The sequence below is a fragment of the Microcebus murinus genome, chromosome 29 (genome assembly GCF_040939455.1).
Source record: "Microcebus murinus isolate Inina chromosome 29, M.murinus_Inina_mat1.0, whole genome shotgun sequence".
In the NCBI taxonomy this organism is placed as follows: domain Eukaryota; kingdom Metazoa; phylum Chordata; class Mammalia; order Primates; family Cheirogaleidae; genus Microcebus; species Microcebus murinus.
In genome coordinates this window covers 572,290-595,953 of record NC_134132.1, presented here as the reverse complement: position 1 = coordinate 595,953, position 23,664 = coordinate 572,290, and the positions used below count along the sequence as shown (strand labels likewise).

The window sequence follows — 23,664 nt, the reverse complement described above, 5'->3', positions numbered from 1 at the left end:
ATCCTTAAAATGGCTCACCAGGATGGACAACGGCGTTGTTAGAGCCTGTCCCATGGCTAGTCGATAATAGGCAGATGTGCAAACCAATATTCTGCAGTTGGGGCCCTGGGGACAAGGATCTGAATCCCTAGCCTTTCACTCCCTACGGAGGTAACGGCCGTGCCCCTCCCGCATAGCCACTCCTGGCACGGGCGGCAGGAGATACACTGTGCACTGCCAGCCCATGCAGGTGAATACTCACCTGGAGGTTCTAGTCGCCCCCTCGGATCTTTTCGTGGGTGTCCTGATTCCACGGCCCCAGCCCGAAAACCTATGCAACCCTGATGGGTTCTCGGGCTGAAACCACAGAACCCAGAGACTCCAACAAGCCAACGAGAGATGTCACACTCACTCACACACACACAGAAAGCCGGCGACGAACAAAGCAGACAACAGACAAGTGGACAGTGAGGTAAACAGACAACCTAACCTGGTCCGGACCTGCTCCCCGGTCTCCTCCTGACCGAGCCCTAGGCTACAAGGTCAGCTCCGGAGTCCCAACGGGGCCAGAGGACATCTCCGCCTGGCTCCGACCGGCAACCCACCAGCGCGTCCGCCTAGGTCCTGTGCCGCCGTCCTGATCCGGGGTCCTGAAAGGGGATTCGGCGTCCCTTGCCCAACACCACACCCGGCTAGCCCGGGGTGGATTTTCACACTCCTCCCTCAGCCCTGAGTTCTATGCGGTAGTCTGTGGGGAAGGCAAATCCCGGACGAGCCCCCAAATGTTAGGGACCGACCTTCCACAGCCCCACCGGACAGAAAAGCAGAGACATCGAGGATGTAATTACACAAGAGGAGGTTTATTTTCTGGCTAGCCAGGGTCCAAGCCCCAGAGCACCAACGCAGTGGCCACTCTCACAGGCAAAGACCCAAATTAAATCTTTTTAAAAGAAAATTCTACTTCTGTTTTCTGTTACAATGCCATTTCTTCACCCCTACCCACCTCCAATATTCCAGTTTTTGAAAACTGTACAAAGTGGAAAAATACAACTCTGACTTTCCTTCATTCTTAATTGTCAAATAAGCAGCACATGCCTCCATTCCCCGCCAGCTCCACGCTCGGAAGACGGCTGTCACCCAGCTGGACAAGCTCACCCGGGAGCGGACGCCGGCCCCTCCCACTGCAGGGAGAGCCGTGTTCCTCTCTGTGAGTCTAAGGGTGCAAGAGATGCCAGTGACTTCCAAGGTTAGGTCATGAAACGTAATACGACGACCCCTGCCCGGTCATCCTGGGTCGCCTTGTGGAGAGGAACCAGAGCGGCGTCTGCACAGCAGCCTGCACTGCGGCCCGCACGGCCCCAGCTGCGAGGTGTGTAAGGAGATTGCTCCTCTCCAGAAGATTCCAGTGCTCAGCCACTGAATCACCCCTCTAGCCCTCAGGCTGTCTCATCTTATGCTCCCAGAATTGAGCCGCAATTCCGCGAGCACGTTGGGTTACGGCTGAGGTGTAAGCGGTAGGCGTGGAGCGGACTGTCCCCGCGCTTCAGGACTGTCCCCGCGCTTCAGGTCTGTCCCCACGCTTCAGGTCTCCCGCGGGACAGCCTCACACCAGAGTACTTGCCAGAGATGCTGGCTTGCAGAGGAGGAGCAACCGCAGCCCACGCAGAGTCAGCCCTATTTCCCCGCCCCAGAAACCCGCTCTTCTCCCCCCCCCCACGCCCGCAGGGCGCAGTGCGGGCCTAGCCTCTGCGCGGCGCTGGCGGGAGGCCGCCAGGGGAAGGGGCGCACGGGGGAGGCCGCCAGGGGAAGGGGCGCACGGGGGAGGCCGCCAGGGGAAGGGGCGCACGGGGGAGGCCGCCAGGGGAAGGGGCGCACGGGGGAGGCCGCCAGGGGAAGGGGCGCACGGGGGAGGCCGCCAGGGGAAGGGGCGCACGGGGGAGGCCGCCTGGGGAAGGGGCGCACGGGGGAGGCCGCCAGGGGAAGGGGCGCACGGGGGAGGCCGCCTGGGGAAGGGGCGCACGGGGGAGGCCGCCAGGGGAAGGGGCGCACGGGGGAGGCCGCCTGGGGAAGGGGCGCACGGGGGAGGCCGCCTGGGGAAGGGGCGCACGGGGGAGGCCGCCAGGGGAAGGGGCGCACGGGGGAGGCCGTCTGGGGAAGGGGCGCATGGGGGCGGCCAGCAGGCGCACAGAGCCAGGTGGAAGCTGCAATAGCCCGAAAGGAACCTTCCCAGAAAGCCTGTGTCACCGCAGGAGGCCGTTTAAAAATAGCTTCCGCAGAGTTCAGTCCTGTCCTGAGGTTTCGCGCTCTGCAGGCTTCCAGGCCCGTCGGGAGCAACGCCTTCCTTCCGGCTCCCGCCGCCCTGCCGCGGCCTGCGCGTTCTGGCAGAAGGGAAGAGCCAGCCAGACGGGGCCATTCATCACATGGCCCTAGGGCTGATGGCCCTAGCTCTCCAGACACCCCTGGGAGGCAAGTGTCTAACCCCCTCCACACAGCAAGGAAACGGGACTGAAGTTGAAATCACTCACCCAGAGTCAAAGGCAGGCCTATCTGATCTCAAAGACTTTTCTTTTTTTTTTTTGAGACAGAGTCTCGCTTTGTTGCCCAGGCTAGAGTGAGTGCCGTGGCGTCACCCTGGCTCACAGCAACCTCAAACTCCGGGACTCAGCGATCCTACTGCTTCAGCCTCCCGAGTAGCTGGGACTACAGGCATGCGCCATCATGCCCGGCTAATTTTTTGTATATATATTTTTATTTTTTTTATTTTTATTTTTTTTTGAGACAGAGTCTCGCTTTGTTGCCCTGGCTAGAGTGAATGCCGTGGCATCAGCCTCGCTCACAGCAACCTCAAACTCCTGGGCTCAAGTGATCCTCCTGCCTCAGCCTCCCGAGTAGCTGGGACTACAGGCATGCGCCACCATGCCCGGCTAATTTTTTCTATATATATTAGTTGGCCAATTAATTTCTTTCTATTTATAGTAGAGACAGGGTCTTGCTCTTGCTCAGGCTGGTTTCGAACTCCTGACCTTGAGCAATCCGCCCGCCTCGGCCTCCCAGAGTGCTAGGATTACAGGCGTGAGCCACCGTGCCCGGCATTCAAAGACTTTTCTTTAATGATGCCTGCAGTCTTTGACAACAAGATGCTTTATTTAAAAGAGAGAGAAGAAATGCATGCAGATCTGTACGAAGACGATGGGACCATGGACCCAACCAAAAGGCAAAATGAACCCGAGGGATCGCTCAGCGGACACATTGCTTGGTTAAAGTGACTGGGTTTGCCCTCCCCCCTCCCCAACATCTTTAACATCTTTAGCATCTTTAGCGAAGAAGCTAAAACATGACTTATTTGTTGGCTGGAGGTGGTTGCGTCTTTTTCTACTTCCTATTTTGCGCTTTTGGGGGAAATTTTCTTTCTGATTTGTACTTTCCCAGGATTGGGGGAGGCCCAGCAGTCAAGAGAGGATGAAAATAAAATTGTTTATTTTCTTAAAGATCACAGAACTTAGTAGGTTAAATAAGATCTTTTTTTTTTTTGAGACAGAGTCTCGCTTTGTTGCCCAGGCTAGAGTGAGTGCCGTGGGGTCAGCCTCGCTCACAACAACCTCAGACTCCTGGGCTCAAGCGATCCTCCTGCCTCAGCCTCCCGAGTAGCTGGGACTACAGGCATGCGCCACCATGCCCAGCTAATTTTTTCTATATATATTAGTTGGCCAATTAATTTCTTTCTATTTATAGTAGAGATGGGGTCCCACTCTTGCTCAGGCTGGTTTCGAACTCCTGACCTCCCAGAGTGCTAGGATTACAGGCGTGAGCCACCGCGCCCGGCCATATTTAAGATCTTAAAGGTCACCTTCCTAGACGGGTCATCCAGACTTTTATCTCCGTATAAACACCTGCGACGGGGCGTCTCCTCTAGCTGGCTCCCTGGAGCCCGGCTGCTTGGAAGCCCAGTCTCAGGACTGCGACCCCTGTCCCTTGGTGTCCTAGGCGCGCCGTTCAGCTTTGCGCTGGGGGAGACACAGAAGAAGGGCTTGACATTAAATAATGTCATTTTATCATATGGATTCCATTGTGTGTACGATGGCCTCCTTCTGTCACCCTGGACAAGTGAAAATTTTTCCACAAGTTGTTCAACCTTCTTAGCATGAGACGGAGGAAGGGGCTGAGACAGCACCTTCTCACCACTGTCGCGTTGATACCTCTTTCCAAAATGGCTACTTCACTGAAATATCAAACAACCACCTTCCAGGAATGAAGATGCGTATTCGACCAGGATTTCTTGGCATCTTTTCGTGCCAGACACCGCGGCGGGCGGCCATCGTGCAGCATCACTTACTACTTGCTCAAAACCCCTGAGGTAAGGGTTCCGCCCCTGCTTTACAGATGAGGGTCCTGAGGCACGTAGGAAGCGTTACTGTGGGCGCTCCTGCTGTGAGTCGGTGTTTTAGTGACGCACACCCGCACCGGGCAGAGGCGAGCCCTTCTCCCCGCAGCGCTCCGCGCGCAGGCTCCGGCGGTCCGCGCCCTCGGCCGGAAGGGAACGCGCCCGCAGAGAGCACCCGGGGCGTCCTGAGGGTGCTCCTTCCTCATGCTGTGGCAGAGATGCTTCGGTCCCGTGGCCCCAGGTGGGGTGGCCCACTTCCGTCCCGGTGTGGGCGGCTGTGGATGTCGGTGACACGGGCCGGCATCCCTTCCGGGCTGCACCTCCGGGCGCTCTCCGGCCCTGACTCGCGCGCATGCGCAGAGGCCCGCAGCGCAGGCGGAGCCGTTTCTCGGGAGGGCGCGTGGAGGGCGAAGCCGCGGCTAATCCTGAGGAAACGCTCGCGGTGGCGGGTGCGTGAAGCAGCAAAGCCCGTGCCCGCCGCGGCTCGCGGAGACCCCGCCGGCCCCTCGTGCCCCGCAGCCAACTGCGGCAGTCGCCCGCCAGTGTCGCCCCGCCAGTGCGGGCCCGCGCCTCGCGAAGCCCGCGCAGTCGCAGCTCTCCGGAACAAGGTCAGCTAGCCTGTCGTGAGTCACAAACAGCTCAGTCATGTGCCCTGTTCATTAAGTTAGAAAGGGTCATTTTGTTTTCGAAGTTTTTATTCTATTCATAATGAAACCCCGCGGCCCCGGAAACACTCTCGGTTCCGGCGAGGCGCCACGCGGCGGGCTGCGTCTGGGCGGCCGCCCCGGAAAGGGGCGCTCGTCTTTCCTGTGCCCTCCCAGCCTGCCACGCCCTCCACTCGGGCGAGCGAGGCAGAGGAGACGCCGGCTCTCGGGAACTAGCACTCTCGCCGGGCAGAAGCAGACAGCCGAGTTCTAGACTCCCGCCACCCAGGGCTCCTCCTGGGCGCCAGGACACGGGCGTGACGAGGCCGGCAGGATGAGTCCCGAGGAGCACTCACGGCGGCACGGCAGGCCCGGGGCCGAGTCAGCGCCGCATTACCGCTCCGGCCCTTTCCTAAGGCGGTAGCGCACAACCTTGAGTGTTTTTGTTAAAATTCGAATGAAAAACCTCAGGCCGTGGATCCCCCGATTAGCAGTACCCCTGGTCATCACCTTATTCAAATGCAAATGTTCGGGCCCTGCACAGTGGCTCACACCTGTAATCCCAGCACCATGGGAGGCCAAGGCCGGAGGATGACTGAAAGTCAGGAGTTCAAGACCAGCCTGAGCAAGAGCGAGATTCTCCGTCTCTTCTAAAAAAATAGAAATTAGCTGGACAATATATATATAAAAAAATAGGCTGGCGTGGTGGCGCATGCCTGTAGTCCCAGCTACTCAGGAGGCTAAGGCAGGAGGAGGAGGATCGCTTGAGCCCAGGAGTTTGAGGTTGCTGTGAGCGAGGCTGAGGCCATGGCACTCTAGCCAGGGCAACAGAGTGGGACTCTGCCTCAAAAAAAAAAAAAAAGCAAATATTCCTTTATGCTTTTGAAATACATTTTTTGTAATTTTGAAAAAAACTCTTGCAAAACAACAAAAAGTTTAACTGAGTGCTTTCACTTACAAAATACTTCCCAATATTTATGTTGATAACAATCTGGGAAGTAGCCAGGTAGGGGTTTTCATTCCTGCCATTGTCCACAGGAGGACAGAGGTGCTGATATGCCCGGAGGTCCCTGGTCGAGTGTAAAGGGCCAGCGCTAGGCCAGCACTCGGGCTTCCGCCCGCACTGTGCTCCCGGCCTCGCTCTGCACGCGGCTGCTGCCAGGGGCAGGTCACTGCACGTCCCAGGAGAGGGAAGGAGAAGCTTGCCTTCCCCTCCCCCCATGGCTCAAGGCCGGGCCTCCAGAAAGCTGCCCCTGGGCGGCCCTGTTCATGCGGGGCCTGGACCAGAGAGGCCCAAAGGGACAAGCAGTGACATCCCTGTGAAGACCCACTGCTGCCCCACGGGCAGGTGCTGCCACCAGGGCAGGGCTGCCAGAAGGAAACGTTCTTGTTCTGGTCTTCGAGGTCGCACCGCGGGCAGCTCCTGGCACTGCCAGGCGCCGCAGTAGCAGAGGTGCCTTCACCCGCCGGGCGTGGGGACAGCGTCTGTGCTCGTGGCGTGCGCCTCTCAGCCCGACGGAAAAGCGGCCGCGAGCGTCCTTCCCATCCCACTTTCCATCTGGGAAGTCATAGCGCCCGCTGGGCCCTGCCTCCCCGGCCGGGCCAAGTGCACGTCTTGCATGGCCAGTGGCATGTGCACCCCGCGTCCTGGTCCCTCGTCGGCAGAGTGCTGGGCCTGTCCTCACAGCATGCCTGTAACTCGGTTCCAGCCCTCTCCTGATTGCTTTGTTACTGTGCCTTTTGTTAGCTCACCTGACTTCTCCCCACCAGTCACCCAGCCCGAGGCCCAGTGCCAAGTTTTCATAGATTCACAGTGATTAAACTGGGGTCAAAAAGCATTCCGATGCCCCCTGCCACGGGAGCCACGACGGGGACCGAAGCCCGCGTGCTCCACCCGAGGCGGGGTCACGTCCTGACAAACCCACTGCAAGTCAAAAATACCCCAAGTGGAAAATGCATTTAATAACCCCACCGTGGAGCTGAAAAATCACAAGATCATAAGCCTGGGCTCGTGTGCGAACTGAAAAGCAGAGAGCAGAGTCGCTCTGTGCGCCTGCAGCCGGCCGCGCCGCCGCCCCCTGCCCACCCCTCCTCTCTTTCAACCCTTCTTTCCCTTCCTCTCGCTCTCCCACTTCCTACCTCCATCCCCTTCCTCCCGCTTTCTTCCCTTCTTCAGCGCGGTTCGGGATCCACGCGATCCAGGGCGCTGGCGCCCGGCTCTGCGGCGGACTAGGCCGGCCCTGCGACTCCTGCGCCGCCACGGCGGCCGCCGGCCTGGGCCTGCCCCGCGCCCCGCGCCCCGGCCTGCCCCGCGCCTCGGCCTGCCCCGCGCCCCGCGCCCCGGCCTGCCCCGCGCCCCGGCCTGCCCCGCGCCCCGGCCTGCCCCGCGCCCCGGCCTGCCCCGCGCCGCGCCCCGGCCTGCCCCGCGCCCCGGCCTGCCCCGCGCCCCGGCCTGCCCCGCGCCCCGCGCCTGCCCCGCGCCCCGCGCCCCGGCCTGCCCCGCGCCTCGGCCTGCCCCGCGCCCCGCGCCTGCCCCGCGCCCCGCGCCCCGGCCTGCCCCGCGCCTCGGCCTGCCCCGCGCCCCGCGCCCCGGCCTGCCCCGCGCCTCGGCCTGCCCCGCGCCCCGGCCTGCCCCGCGCCCCGCGCCCCGGCCTGCCCCGCGCCCCGGCCTGCCCCGCGCCCCGGCCTGCCCCGCGCCCCGGCCTGCCCCGCGCCCCGGCCTGCCCCGCGCCGCGCCCCGGCCTGCCCCGCGCCCCGGCCTGCCCCGCGCCTCGGCCTGCCCCGCGCCCCGCGCCCCGGCCTGCCCCGCGCCCCGGCCTGCCCCGCGCCCCGGCCTGCCCCGCGCCCCGGCCTGCCCCGCGCCCCGCCGCCTCCGCTGGGGCGCAGCTCCACGCGGCCCGCAGCTGGCGTTCGCCGCGGCTACGCTTTTTTTTGCTTCTATGAAATTGCAAAGAACCTTACAAAAAAAAAAAAGAATCAGAAACGTCTTCAGCTTTGTCTGAATTTTTCTCCTTCAGCGTAGGTCATGAAGCCTGTGATCATGTTCCCTGAGCTGAGAAGCCTTAAACTGCCTTCCACCTCGGCAAGCGGGTGTGAGGCCCAGGCCCCGTCCCAGCCGGCCGCTCGCCACTGCGCATCCTGGCCTTGGCGTCGCCTCCAGGCTTAATCCGCACGGCGACGAGGGAGATAGTTGTTACGGGTAACTCACCCTAACGGTGAGGAAGCTGAGGCTTAGAGGTTGAGAGATTGGCCCAAGGCGGGTACATACACGTTGGAGCCAGAACATTGGAGTTCACTACCAGAGTGTGCGCCTGTGGCCACTGCTCTGCACACACACACACACACGCATACACACATACATGTATGCAATCATACACACACACACACATACGCATACATACACACATACACGTACGCATACACACATATGCATACACACATACGCATACATACACGCACACACAAATATACATACACGTACACATACACACACATGCATACATACACGTGAACACATGCCTACACATGAACACATGCCTACACATATGTACATACGTGCGTACACATGTATACATGCACAAACACACGTGTACACACACATGCGCGTGCATGCACACATGTACATACACACATGCGATTTGGATCTCTGACAAGGCAAAATCTCACTCGTATGTTTGTAAGTTGACTAAGTTAAAATTCTTTCAGTTCAAATACCAAAAATGTGGCTGGGGGGCAGCCAGTCACCCAGCTTTGGCTAAGATCTCATTACAAAAGAGCCTGGGTCCTTCCTCCACCCCCTCTGCACTGGGTGTCCCCACCGCCTTCCTCACCCGTGCCACCAGCCAAGTGCAGGGACGCAGTGACCAGCCTCCCTCAAGGGAGGACACCAGGTGCCCGGGCCGCCCCGTAAGGTTCAAGGGCGTCCCACCGCCAAGCCCCAGGCCCCATCTGTGCGGATGCTTTGATTATAAAGTGAGAACACCTGCTATGGTGGGTCAGACAAACAAAGGCTTAAAAACAAGACCATTATAAGAACATCAGAGCCAAATTAACAGTTTACATGAAACCCTCCCCTATTTAAATGTTAACATGCAATTCAACTATTTTTGAGATAGAAAAAAATTTTATTACTAAAAATAAAATAAATGGAAATATCACTGAAAAAAGGGTTATATACTGTCTGATTCCATTTATATTCTATTCTTGATGTGACAAAATAATAATGGTGAATAGATCTATGATTGCCAGGAGTTAGATTTGGGGGCAGGACATGACTATCCAGGTGTAACTCACGGAGTTTCCTTGTGGTGATAAAGCGGTTCTGTGTCCTGACTGTGGTGATGGTTATACCAGCCGTAGAAGTATAAACACACACACACATGCACACACACACCCCCACACATCACAAAAGACACATACGTACACACATGCACGTATCACAAAAGAAGTCCGTCGAAAACTTGGCAAAATCTAAATAAGATGTGTGCTTTGGAATGTGTTGTACCAGTGTCAGTTTCCTGGTTTTGACAATGGTTCTACGGTTACCTAAGATATTATCACCAGCAGAAACTGGGTAAGGATACATGGGAACTATCTGTACTATTTTTGGAATTTCTTGAGTGAGTCTAAAACTATTTCACAATAAGAAGTTATAATTTTTGAAAATCAGTTGTAACAAATTTAAAAAAATGTCCTAGACTTAAGCCTATCTGACTTCAAAGTCAGAGCCCTTAACTGCTACACCACACTGGCAAGGTCGTTCGGAAAATGCCCATGTTAGTAGGCACAGATATCGGGCTCTTTCAGCTACTGGCAATTCTTTTTGTCTCCTTAGACCCTAGAAGGAAAAAACACAAAGCAAGAAACAGCTAATTAAGATAATTATGATATTTGAGGTGGGATAGTTTTAATAGATTTTATATACTGTTTCAACTCTTTTAGGATAAATTCCACTTGTTTTTTGCATAATGGTCCCAAAACACATTAAGAATTCTCCTTGCTAGACTTTTACATCTATATTCCAACATCACCTTTTTAAAACGCGGTTTGGGCCATGATTTGTTGGCGAAATACGACCTACATCTTCAGGGTGCCCAGGCGGGTGGGCGGGGGTCCAGGTCCCTCCTAGCTGGCCCTGCCTGCAGCCGCCAGCAGTGCTGCTCCGGCCCCGCTAGGCGAGCCCCACGGCTCAGTGGCGGCCACATTCCTAACAGCTCACGTTTGCTCAGTGGTGTGCGCTCCTATGCTCTGTGCATCGCCTCCTTCTTTGGTCCTCACAATTACCTGCGAGGCAGGTGCTATTAACCCCACGTTTAACGCACCGACTGCCACGTGAGTTGTATTTAACTCAGGCTGGTTTTGAGCCCGGGGCCTGGTGAAGCAAAACCCTGCAGCTGATTTGTGCAAACCTTACTTGTTGATATTCTTATTGTTACAATTAATATTGACAATTTAATTCTACAAACATGGAGTGCGTTGCATATAACTCACACATGGAAAAACAATACAAAATAAAAAATTAGAAAGATCATTTTAATAAAACACTGTGGCCCCAAGAAAAAATGTTTTTTCTAGTGTGGCAGTCAGTGTGTTAAAGAAACTAAGACACAGACTCAGTGACTTGTGCCCGGCTGTCGCCCACCAGGGCTGGGCCTGGGACCGGGACACAAGCGAAAGGGTGGCCTGGCTGTCTTCTTGCCTGGGGCCTTTGTGAGTAACTGGGAAACTCTGGCAGCTGCAGCCACTATTGGAAAAGCTTTTTGTCCTTCTGCTTTCAGGCTGTCAGTCCCACCTTCTTTTGCCTCACCTCTCCCCTCTCGGTCACCAAAGACCTTCCAGGCCGGGCGTCTAGTGCCGCTCAAGGAGTCTGAGGCCCTCTTCAAGTGTCTGGAGTTTAAGCCGAACGCTGGGGCCGACTGGAGACGAAGCACCGTGTGACGACGGATCGTGCCTTTCCTAGAATCCAGATGGAAACTAGTAAAGAGGCGGAAAGTCTCAGACAGTTGCAAAAGAAACAGCGCTGGATTTTCATGTCGGCCCCGAGTGGTTTGCAAGGCCCTCGGCCCGGCCTTCCTTCCATGCGGGCGGGCGGTTGGGGCGGACTGGCAGCCGGAGCAGGCGTGGCCAGGGCAGGGACAGGAGACAGAGAGGAGGGAGGAGGGAGGAGGAACAGACTCCGAGAGAGAAACACTGTCTGGAAAGCGGGCGGCGAGAGGTGCAGGCGAGAGGCCGGCAGGCGAAGACGCGAAGTCCAGCGAGCTTAACGGCAGCTCGGCGGCGGCGGAGTCGGGCTCTTGGCCGGCCAGCGGGACAGGAGTTGGAGCAGCAGGGCAGGGATCACGCCACCCGTTCTCGGGCCAGATTTCCTGGCCATTTCATTTACTAAATGTCTGACATTGGTCAACGAGTCCCCAAGTTCCAACCAAGTGTTGCCCATGTATTTACTCACCGTTTGGATGGGGTCAGTGAGGCCCAAAGTTGTGACTGAATGTTGGAAAGGATGTTTTGGGGGTGCTCTTATGTCTCTGGTCAGCCTGCGAGGGCGTCCCCAACTCAGATGACTGCTGGAGTTCTGACCAGACACCAGGAATCCCCAGAAATCCGAGTCAGACCAAGACCTAGTGACCTGGGTCTGAGAAGGGACGTCCCCACCCTCTGACTCAGAGTGTGACCTTGAAGCCTTTCCCGGTGTCCCATGTCTGGGTGCAGACTGGTGGGGGCGGCGCCCCTCCATGCCACCTCCCCAGTGGTGGACTCCACCAAAATAAACCAAACCTGGACCCTGCCACTCTCCACCTGTGCCTACGACCGTCCCCAAAGTCCCCAGAGACCAAGCCGAGAAGCGAGTGCACCGGCCCGCAGGCGCCGAGGGGGAGCGGGTTCGGGGCGGAAGCAGCTCCCGTCCAGAGGCAGAAACATGGAGATGAGACAGACCCTCACGGGGGAGAAGAGTGGCAAGTCCTCGTGCAGGCCCAGTCCCTGCTCTCTCCCCTCTGCCCTTTTCACGCTCTCGTTCTGTCCCTCTGAGAGGACACTTTTTCACTCTTGCGTATCTCAATCTCTGCGTGGGAGTCTTTCCCACCCCCAGGCCCTCCGCCCTGACAAGCGCGTCTCCCTGGCAGCCGTGCCGGCCGCCGCGTGGTCCCGGCGCTTCTGGCCGAGATCAGCACCTGATTACAAGTGCACTGAACAAACAGGCTTTACGTTTTTCTCGGATTCTAAGACCAAAGTTAGATGGTTGCAGGGTGAGTTTAGCAGCTCAGTATTTCTGACATTCCCTATGTGTCCACAGTGTTTCTTCAAAATCACAAAGAGGCAGGTGTCAGGCCCTCAAATGGCAGCTTCTCGACGCCACCCGCCGGCGGAGTTTCACTGCAGCTGTCTCTGCCCAGGCAGGAAACTCGCTCCAGAAAGCCCGTGTCAGACACCAACTTGCGTTTCATTTGCCAGATTTGCGTCACCAGCCTAACCCTGCCCCGATCACTGGCAGAGGGGACAGGACTGGTACACAAGTGATGATGCCATCCCCGAGGCTGGACCCAGCCACCTGCGTGAGCAGGGAGGAGCAGGGGCTGGCCGTGAGGTGACGGCTGCCGGTGTCCACACAACTCCCGGCTGTGTATGGACCGGCCCCTGGGACCAGCTCATTTCACAAAAGCCATGGTAACAGCAGCAAAATAGGGATAAGAGCGCTGCTCCCACATGTATCGTGAGCCAGGAATGAGTGCTAGTTCTCAAACAGAAACATCTGTGACCCAGAATGCTCCATTTCCTGAGAACTCCAGGCAACCTGGGTGTCACTGTGCCATTCACTGTGTACGTGACGTGGCACAAAGGGACTCGATCATTGTGTTTAGGGGCTGAGGCCGACCTCAGGTGCAGCTGCATCACACTCGCACCTTTCCTTTCTCAACTGAAAAAATTTTACTTTATTAATATAAACTTTCCAAAAAGACTGTCCTAAAGTGCTGGACGTGATGGCCTTATCTGCCACGGCTCCCCAACATGGTCACATCAACCTCACAGCACTTGTCATCGGCTGGAACTGCCTCACCTGTTCACCTCCGTCTCTCTCCTACCACAGATGGTCCTTGAGAGCAAGGATTTGTCTGCCTTCCTCACTGCCATACTCCCAGGGACAAGGACAGTGCCTGTCCAGAGTGGCCCGCAATAAATGCTTCATAAATGAATGAATAAATCCTTACGTTAGAACATAAAATGTGTCTTAACACCTGGTCTTGTCTGCGATTCTGAGAGTTTCGTATAGCACTCTGGCTCATACTTCCGATGAACCAATTAAAAAACAAGAATTCCCCATGCACTCGGAAATATTACTGCCTTTTCTGCCCAAAGCTTTTAATTTCATATGTTTATTGAATTGCTAAGATCGCATTCAGTCACGAAAGACTCTGGGAATATTTTCAAATGCTAAGAATTTCCCACACAAACAATGCCTACTTGTTTTTCCTCCTTGAACCTTACAAGATAGGGAATAAGTTTCATATCTGAGAGCCAGAGGTAGTCCAAGAGAATATTCTTTCTGTTTTCAGGTCTTTGTCGCTTTAGAAATGTTTGGGAAGCATGTCTTTATTTCTCCTGCACTCTAGCTCACCTTCATTCCAACAGAGAATAGGATCTATTTGTTTTCCAAGAGACTTCTAGTTTGAAAATGTATCACAATGAAAAGTCAAGTAAGAGAAAAAATCAAAACAGTTTTAGTGAATGAGAAAATGGCTATTTTTACTGTTCTCTTGGTTTTGAAATGGGCAGAGAGGATCCTGTGAATTGACCTCTTCCTCTCTCTGGAATGTTCTTTGCAAGAGCACCACCCTGAGCCCGATCCTGGTCTCTTTGTTCTCCTTATTGACTGCACAACTACGAACAGAAAAACCTCAGAAACCCTAGGCTAAGAGTCAGTGTATCAGACTTGAGGCCAGTAAATTTGGTGAAATAAATATATTAAAGTGGTAGAAATGACTAACCTCACTGCCACACGTGAACTGTGGGAGGACGTTTTGACTATTTCTGTTCTCTTACAAAAATATTAACATGTATACAGCACATTCCTCTCCTTTTATAACTTGTCAGCATATATTTATGTTCATTCATTTATTCTTCCTTTACAAATTATTCTTTTCTGATATCTTTTTCAGAAAGAATTTGCCCATAAGAATTTACCCGTAAGAATTTATGATTTGCCTGTATTTACTTCATTTTTACTATTGCTTCAAGAACTAAATCAGAGATAATGATTATGTTGTTAAAAAGTACAACCACCGTTGACTTAGCATTTATTTTGTTCCACACCCTATTTGTTTAGTCCTCACAATGACCTTTGACGGTAAGCGATTATTATCTCCATTTCATAGCAATTTATAATTAAATAATATAAATAAAATGATTTAAACTCGAGCTGAAGGGAGTGCCACCTTGCGGTCAGGATCAACAGGTTTAAGTCCGATTCACAGGTTCGAACTGGAAAGCTCACGGGAGTCGCCCAGGTCTGGAGCCCACAGGCTGTCACAGGTGACGACACCCCAACGTTTTCGAAATGACCACACTGACATCCATTCCAATGCGAGCTCAGTTTTCAAAGAAGGATCACTCAAGCAGCCTTTTAAAAAAGTTGCTACTGTTTATAAACTATTTTACACCAAAACCCACAAATGAGAAAAGAATCCTACTCAAGAAAGCAATCAAACGGCAGCAGTCAACACCGCCGGGAGAGCGCCGTCAGGAAGTCGAGCCTCCTGCCCGCGCCCAGGGCAGGGCCGGTTCGGCGGCGTCTCCCCGGCGCCCCGCCTGGCTCCGCCCACCCTGCGCCGCGCGCCCGAGACCCCGGAAGGGGCTCCTGCGTGCAGTCGGTCCCGGGGCGCCAACGCCGGGGTCCCTGTCCCGGGGCCGCCAACGCCGGGGTCCCTGTCCCGGGGCCGCCAACGCCGGGGTCCCGGTCCCGGGGCCGCCAACGCCGGGGTCCCTGTCCCGCCAACGCCGGGGTCCCGGTCCCGGGGTGCCAACGCCAGGGTCCCGGTCCCGCCGCGCCAACGCCGGGGTCCCGGTCCCGGGGCCGCCAAGGCCGGGGGCGCGGGCTGCAGACGCAGCCGGCCCAGCTGCACGGACGGCGGGCACAGGCTGGCCCGGGACGTGGCCTGCGCAAACCGTCCCTGGCAGCGCGGGCGGAGCGGCGGAGCGCTCGGGCGCGGCTTCCGGTCGCCTGGGTCGTCTCCCTCCCCAGCCGGCGCTGGGCAGACGCCGGTCCCGCCGCTGAGCACAGCCTGGGCCTCAGTAAATATCCCGCAGGGAGGTCACGTGAAAAGACTGCTCCAGTTCACTCTTGCTGGTGCGCTTCCAAGGGTAAAATAGCACACGCCGTCTCTCCTCCGTCATGAGGAAACCGTTGTCACTAAATCTCCCCGGGATGCTTCCCACGTCCAGCCACACAAAGGGAGCGACAGCTGAGGTGTGCAGATCAAAGATGAATGTGCCACCTTCCTGAGAGATGATGGCCTGAAAGGAAGCGAAGTGAGGGCTGAGAGAAGAGCTAAATCGCCTGCACACGTCCCGCCAGCGTTCACCTGGCACACCGCGGGCGCTTCCTGCAACTCTGAGTCTGCAACTGCTAACTCACATACTCCATGCACAGTTGCAGGCACCAAACAGCGCGTGGAAAGTGATTTTACGCTGTGAGAAATTACCGAATTGTAATCTCAAGCCGAGGACATGTGTAGTCTCCAATTATTAAGGAGAACATTTCACACAAAGCTCAAAGCTTTCTATCTTTTACAGTTTTTCTCCAGTATCATCAAGAGAGGAACATTTCTGCATAAGGGCTGGGTGGTTTAAATGACTTTCTAAGGATCTATCTGGACGTAGCTGCAAAGCACAACCATGGAACTTATATTAGCGTCTCCTGAAAAGATCCAGCCATCTAGAAAGCAGCCTGCCAGGCGTTTGCAAAAGCCCTACTATGATATACTTAATAAAGTTTCTTTTCTCCTTCTATTAGTATAGGTTTTCTTGTTTATCATTCAGAATTCTGAGTTATAAACAAGAAAACCTATATTGATAGAAGAAAAGAAACCTAACAAAGTGTATTAGGGAGCCCCTGAGGGTCTGAGACTCGAGCTTGAAGTCAGATGTCAGATCACACCACCAGCTGCTCCAGGGAATGCCCTAAAGCAGCCACAGGCATGAGGTTCCCACCGGTCACCCCAGCAGCCTCAGCTATTGCTGCTCCAAGGTCAAGGCCAGAAGGAACTCTCTGGATTAGAAATCTCACTCTGTACCTGTAACTGCAGGGCCTAGGGTTTAAGTGTGTATGCCCCGGCTTCAGGGGGACAAGCAGAACAAGTTTCTGGCAGCTCTTTGGGGATAGTATAGTCAAGTACCTAGCACCTATAAGCCCAAAATAAATGTTAACTGACATTACTATTATATCTCATTAAAAATAACAAATCTCGGCCAGGCGTGGTGGCTCACGCCTGTAATCCTAGCACTCTGCGAGGCCGAGGCGGACGGATTGCTCAATGTCAGGAGTTCAAAACCAGCCTGAGCAAGGCCCCGTCTCTACTAAAAATAGAAAGAAATTAATTGACCAACTAAAAATATATATACAAAAAATTAGCCGGGCGTGGTGGCACATGCCTGTACTCCCAGCTACTAGGGAGGCTGAGGCAGGAGGATCGCTTGAGCTCAGAAGTTCAAGACCAGTCTGAACAAGAGCAAGACCCTGTCTCTACAAAAAGTAGAAAAATTAGCTGGGCATGGTGGCACACACATATTGTCCCAGCTACTCGGGAGGGTGAGGCAGAAGGATCACCTGAGCCCAGAAGTTTGCGGGTGCAGTGAGCTAGGCTGATGTCACTGCACCCTAGCCTGGGTGACACAACAAGACCCTATCTCAAAAAAAAAAAAAAAATTTGTTTTCAAAATCATAAGTTTAGAGACCACACATTTGTCCAGTACATTTTTCTGGGGAAAAAAAAATACATGTACGTGTATGTCATTTCCTTCAAATCTGTTCTATATCAATTGTTATAGATAACAGATTTTTATTATATGAGTATTTGGCTATAAATTTGGAAAAAAGATAAGGTTGCAGTTGCTAGTGCAAGGATTAGGTGTGTTTATATGATTATGTCAAAAGTAAATGTAGGCCGGGCCCGGTGGCTCAGGCCTGTAATCCTAGCACTCTGGGAGGCCGAGGTGGGCGGATTGCTCAAGGTCAAGAGTTCAAAACCAGCCTGAGCAAGAGCAAGACCAGTCTCTACTATAAATAGAAAGAAATTAATTGGCCAACTAATATATATAGAAAAAATTAGCTGGGCATGGTGGCGCATGCCTGTAGTCCCAGCTACTGGGGAGGCTGAGGCAGGAGGATTGCTTGAGCCCAGGAGATTGAGGTTGCTGTGAGCTAGGCTGATGCCACGGCACTCACTCTAGCCTGGGAAACAGTGAGCCTCTGTCTCAAAAATAAAATAAAACAATAAAGTAAATGTAGAAAATCCGATGCAGTAAAGTTTAAAATAAATTTTAAATATGCTAAAAACAGGGAATGAAACTTCATAAAAAAATATTTCCCATTACTATCTGTAGAGGGAAAAGGAAGAAAAGTTTTCCAATCAACTAGACAAATTTCAAACTCTCCGGCTACAGTTTTTATAACAACACGTCTTTTTCCTGGCAATCATAAGGAGATCTGGTGATTGATGCAATAAATCAAAGATAGTAGAGTGCGTATGGATAGACTCCACTGGAATCAGAATCCAAGCGCCTCTGCCGGCTTCAGGGCGGCGGTGCAGACCGCAGGCCGTGCAGACCGCAGGCCGTGCAGACGCCAGGCCGTGCAGACCCCAGGCCGTGCAGACGCCAGGCCGTGCAGACCCCAGGCCTTGCAGACCCCAGGCCGTGCAGACGCCAGGCCGTGCAGACGCCAGGCCGTGCAGACCCCAGGCCTTGCAGACCCCAGGCCGTGCAGACCCCCAGGACAGAGCCCGGACCCAGAAGGCTCCAGCCCTCCCCGCCTCGGTGAGGGCGCCACCGGGGAAGGGCGGCGGCACGGAAGCTCCCACACACCCTAGAGCAGGGACTGGTGTCACGGCCACCCGCAGCGGGAGGCAGCCGGCGCCCCCAGGCCCGCCCGCGGCGCCCGCCCGCGCTTACGGTGATGTTGGCCTTGCGGAGCCCCACGGCGTCCTTCGGCGAGGACAGGAAGTGGTAGTTGAGCGGGCCCACGCGCTCGCGGCCGGCCGACAGGTGGAAGGAGAGCAGGCAGCGCTCGCGCGAGCAGCCCGCGCACCGCAGCAGCGCCTCCACCGGCTCCGCGAAGGCGCGCACCGCCCGGCCCGCGCCCGCCTCCACGCCCGGGCTCACGCGCTCGCACCGCGGCTGCAGCGAGCTCCACGCGTGCACCCGCACCTGCGGACACAGACATTCGGGCGGTTACTGTGCTTTAGGGAACAGCAGTAGCAGCAACAGCTGACAGTCCGAACGGCGGAAGTGGCGAAGAGACCTGGGACCCGAGTTCTAATCCCAGCCCCGCGAGGCACTAGCTCTGTGGCGCATCCTCCGCTGCTCGGCTCCGCTTCCCCGGGCCCACAGCGAGAACAGTAACAGCGCTCATTTCACAGGCTGCTGTGGGAGTTAAAAAAATAATCCATGGAAGGTGCAGCACCTTGTACATTGCAATTATTCTATAAATGTGACCTATTTTCAGTATTATTAGTGTCCTCCAAGTGTAGCCACCAAAGACTTTGAGTTTCTACTCTTTCTTTTTACTTAAATTTGTTTCAAATACAAGTTTATTTTTCCACAGCCCCATCCTGAATAGTTTTATCGACTTTGACTTTAACATACCATTTTTCATCATTTCTTTCTGCAAACTTTGGACTACTTCCAACCTCTCATAACTATAAGAACCTTACTTTTAAGTGGCACCTTACCGTTTGCATAATTTGTTTGCATATGCACAGAAATCCTTTAAAAAGGTAGACTGGTATCATTTTACAGAGGAAGAAATTGACTTGTTAAGATATTTAGGGCTTTGCTTAAGGCCACATAATAAATAGCAAGAGTTCTATCTAACCTGACTATATGGATTCTGGCTGCAAATTAATTTCTCTTTTATTTTTCCCAAATGAAAAATATAACCAAACAACTGAAGAAATAGTCTAAAAGTCCCCCTCTATTGTAGAGAGAAAAAAAACCCAAGTAACTCACCGTGAGTGCCACGGTTTGGCTGGAGTGAAGGTCTGACACGACATAGACATAGAACACACTCTGGTCCTCAAAGCCCACTGGCAACAAGGGAGCAAAGAAATGGCGAGCGAAGTAATGCAACATTTTCCACTTTCCTCCGTACTCTGAAAATAAGCAAGAGCATCAGGAGACGGCCAGCGCATGCTGTCAGAGTCCGCGTGGCCCAGCAGGATCCCCACGGCTGTCATATTCCAGGGAGGGAGCGCGCAGAGGACAGTCAACAGCGGGACGCACCCGCCTGTGTTAAGGCCTCCGAGCGTTCTGGACACTGTCTCCCACAAGGGTAGGGCAGGCATTACCAGCCCACCTCACACGGCAGGAAATGGAGGCAGGTGATTCAGACACGCTGGAGGCAGTACTGTGAGTCCAGATCTGGCTCCTACCTAGCCTTTCTCAAACACAATTCTGCTTTCAGGAGCTCATTACACCAATGTTCCTTTTTACCGCACATGCATGAAGAGGGAGATGAGTAGCGGCAGCACTGGCGGTGAGCGCCTGTCACAGATGTCCATTCACAGGCCTGACTTAGAACTCAAAGCTGCTTTTCTCCACAGGCATAAAACCCTCCGAGCAAATCAAGACAGCCACTGTGCAAATATGGCTGGCAAGGTCAGACTGGAGGAAAGCATGGAAACCAATGGCAATAATGACAGTTCCACAAATGCAATTAGAAGTTGTCAAGAATCTGTAAAATTCTGTGTCTTGACATGTCTAGTGTGCTAAACCCATTAACTTAAAAATCTTTCAACATCTCCTTTTCTCAACATTCCTCTATTTCAAAATGATCCCACAAAGCACTGCGTCACCAAATAACTTACTTCCGAGAGAGAGAGAGAGAGAGAGAGAGAGAGAGAGAGAGAGAGAGAGAGAGAGAGAGAGAGAGGGGCAGACAGATAGACAGACAGAGAGAGACAGAGAAACAGAGACAGAAAAAGGGAGAGGGGCCAGAATGCACCATGCAACTTGTTGAGACAGAGGAACGGACTTTTGAAGTTCAGATAAAACTAATTTCTTTAGAGTTTTGCAAACTATCAACTCTCAGCACTTCAATCCCAACTCTTAGTGCCTCCTCAAGCAGCCGCAGCGGGGCATGGGGTGGTACGGACAGGCCTTTCCTACTGGATCTACAGAGTCAACTAGAACTTGTATTTGGGAAACTTTCTCGTAAATGGAAAATGGCTCAGACCTGAGGTAACTCACACACCCATGAGTGTGATGTCCCGTTACGGGAGCAGACTCTACATGTGTGGTTCAGAGGTCAAGGCCACGAACAGAACACACCCAAGTGAACAGGAATGGAACCAAAAGGTCTCACGGATACATACTTGCTACGGTTTGAACGTCTCCTCCAAAGCTCACGCTGACATGGAACAGCCAACTGTGACAGTATTGAGAGGTGGGGACCCATTCAGAGGTGCTGAGGCCATGAGGGCTCCGCCTTCCTGTGACGGGCAATGTGCTCTTTGCACAAGCAGTCTCGCTGTGCGGAGAAGGGCTTGCTATAAAAGCAAGTTCTGCCCTGTCTTACTCTCTGACTCCCGCAAGCTCTCGCCCTTCTCCCTCCTACCGCGGGATAATGCAGCGTGGGTGCCATCGCTCTTGGACTTGGACTTCCCAGATTCCAGAACCATTCGCCTCATAAACTTCCGTTCATTCTAAATGGACCAGTCTGTGGGATTCTGTTATAGCAACAGAAAACAGACGAGGACACCAACCCAAGTGAGTAATCAATAATAAAGTTTGGATGCCAACCTAATACTCTTCATAACAGGCTAAAAATATTATGTGATTTCTGGCTTTACCATTAGGTCTGCAACTTTCCAAGTTTATGAACCAAGCAATATTCCCAGGTGGATTTTTATATTTGCAAAATTATAACCATAAATTTAGACCAATTTTTAAAAATAAAATACTGTTATGTGTCACTTAACAGGGATACAGTCTAAAAATGCATCGTTAGGCAGTTTTGTCACTGTGCAAACATCATAGAGTGTACTTACATAGACAGGGTGGCACAGCCTGCTGCACAGCTACGCTGCAGCCGACTGCTCCTAGGCTACAAGCCTATACAGCATGTCACCATACTGTAGGCAACTGTGACACAGTAGTGTTTATGTATCTAAACATATTTAAACATAGAAAATGTGCAGTAAAAATAACGGTATTATAACTTCAGGAGACTACTGCCATATATGCAATCCAGCACTGGCTGCAATGTTATGAGGTGCATGAAAGTGTGTAAGAATTAGCCACTCATCTCTCTACTATCACCATTCCAGGTGGTAAGAGATGGCACATACCTCCCTCACCTGCACGCACTGTAAGCAGTGGACTTATCCAGCCAAATAAACAGAGTTAAACAGGGACCATGAGGCTGCCCAGAGCAGGAGCAGGTACAGCATAACTTGTCACCACTTCTCCATGGCTCCTGTTCTCTAGCAAGTACAAGGAGCTGGTAACCCTCCCCAGGCCAGGGTCCAGCCAGAGTTGAGATATAGCCACACTCTTGATCTGCCATCATGCCCTTATACCTGGCTTTACCTACAGTGATATTATGACATATACTGGCTTTTGTCCAGGGTTCCTGGCTCACAACTCCCACTGCCCTTGTTACAGTCTTTTGTTATAAACGTGGGGCACTTAGGCAGGCCTCGGAAAACAGAACCTGTCTGTCTGACCTTCTCCTGCCCCTCTCACCTGCCCAAGGCAGAATTCTAATCTGTCCCTGCCTTAAAGTGATGACCGTCATAAGAGTCTCCTTTCAGAAGAGGTCCTGCCCTATGCCCTGGGGGAACAAATGCTGCACAGAGAGGCCAAGAAGAACCTGAATGGACACAACTTGCTGAGTGTCTCCACTCCGGCTACCAGCATTCCATCGCACCCTTTAGTGCAGTCGCGTTTCTACACGGTTGTCCCTCATACCTGTCCAATGACGTCTCCATAAAAGCCCCAAGAGACAGGGTTCAGAGAGCTTCTGGATGGCTTCACACAGGAGGCTGACAGGAGGGGAGCAAGAAGTCACCCGCATGCCAGGAGGGTGGCACCCAGCTCCGCTGTGCTCAGGACCCTCCAGTCTCACCGTCTTCATCTGGCTTTTCTCATGTATCTTTTTTTTTTTTTTTTTAATACAGTCTCACTCTGTTGCCCAGGCTAGAGTGCCATGGCATCAGCCTCGCTCACAGCAACCTCCAACTCCTGGGCTCAAGCGATCCTCCTGCCTTAGCCTCTCGCGTAGCTGGGACTACAGGCATGCACCACCACGCCCGGCTAAATTTTTTTTCTATGTATATTTTTAGTTGTCCAGCTAATTTCTTTCTATTTTTAGTAGAGACGAGGTCTTGCTCTTGCTCAGGCTGGTCTCGAACTCCTAACCTCAAATGATCCTCCCGCCTCTCCTCCCGCCTCGGCCTCCCAGAGTGCTAGGATTACAGGCGTGAGCCACTGCATATGTATGTATCTTTTAAAATACCTTTGTGGATAAGCTGGTAAACCTAAGTGTTTCTCTGAGTCCTGTGAGCCGCTCTGGCAAACCAGTGGAACCCAAAGAGGGGGTTGTGGGAACCCCAACTTGAAGCGGTAGGTCAGAAGTTCCAGAGGCCCCCCAATCCCCCACCCCCGCTTGCAGCTGCTGTCGAAAAGGGGTGTGTCTTGTGGGCGGAGCCCTCAGCCTGCAGGATCTGACACTGTGGGACTTGAATTAGAGGACACCGGCTGGGGTCCACTGCAGAGCTGCTTGCCTCACAGTGGCGAGAAGCCCTCACACACTTGGCACAGAAACCTTCTGTGCTGATTATTGTTGTGGAGTAAGAGGACAGAAAAAACACTTTGAGTTTGAGTGGTTTTTCCACAGACCTACCCTTCTGCAAAACTCACTGGAATAATCTATTAAATATGTGCAATCATTTAAAGGAAGACTAACAAAAACTGGGCCCCTCTGATTTCTTGAATCAAACTCAGCTGCAAAAGTCCACAACTTCATCCACAGACGGAAAGCAGGGCCGGCGTCCAGGGTCTCTGAACAGTGTCCCTCCGGCCCCGCAGGCGGCTTCCCCCACAGCCCACCCTGACTCGTATTCGATGCTCTTTTATCTGCTTGGTGCTGATGAGGAGTGTGGGCCGACACACCTGAGCACAGTCTGGTGCCGGGCACGCCTCGCGCGTGCGGCCGACGGAGCCCGTTTGGGGCGCGCACCTGGGTTTGCACTCGCAGCCGGTTTAAAAGCCTCGCCCCGCACAACGGCCTTTTACTTTATGGCCTTGCCTCATTTTTGACTCAGAACTATTGCTTATATTACTATTAACTGAACTTTGCTGCAAATAAGCTGTAGTGAAGGCCAAAAACTCATTATTATTCCTGAAATATTTTTCAATGTGCCAAAAGAGATGAGATGATTCAAATGCAAG

The 23,664-nt window shown here is 53.6% G+C and overlaps 1 protein-coding gene across 1 annotated transcript in view; it reads right to left on the bottom strand.

Annotated features, from left to right (window-relative positions):
* Positions 1–14,255: 14,255 nt before the first annotated feature.
* MANBA (mannosidase beta) overlaps positions 14,256–23,664 on the bottom strand; it is a 124,220-nt gene continuing 114,811 nt past the window's right edge. The window contains exons 15-17 of the mRNA XM_012770960.3: positions 19,222–19,364; positions 18,166–18,420; positions 14,256–15,510 (exon numbers count right to left, since the gene is read on the bottom strand). Of these exons, the coding sequence (XP_012626414.2) occupies positions 15,286–15,510; positions 18,166–18,420; positions 19,222–19,364 (623 nt within the window). The 3' untranslated portion in view covers positions 14,256–15,285. The remainder of the gene's footprint in view (positions 15,511–18,165; positions 18,421–19,221; positions 19,365–23,664) is intronic.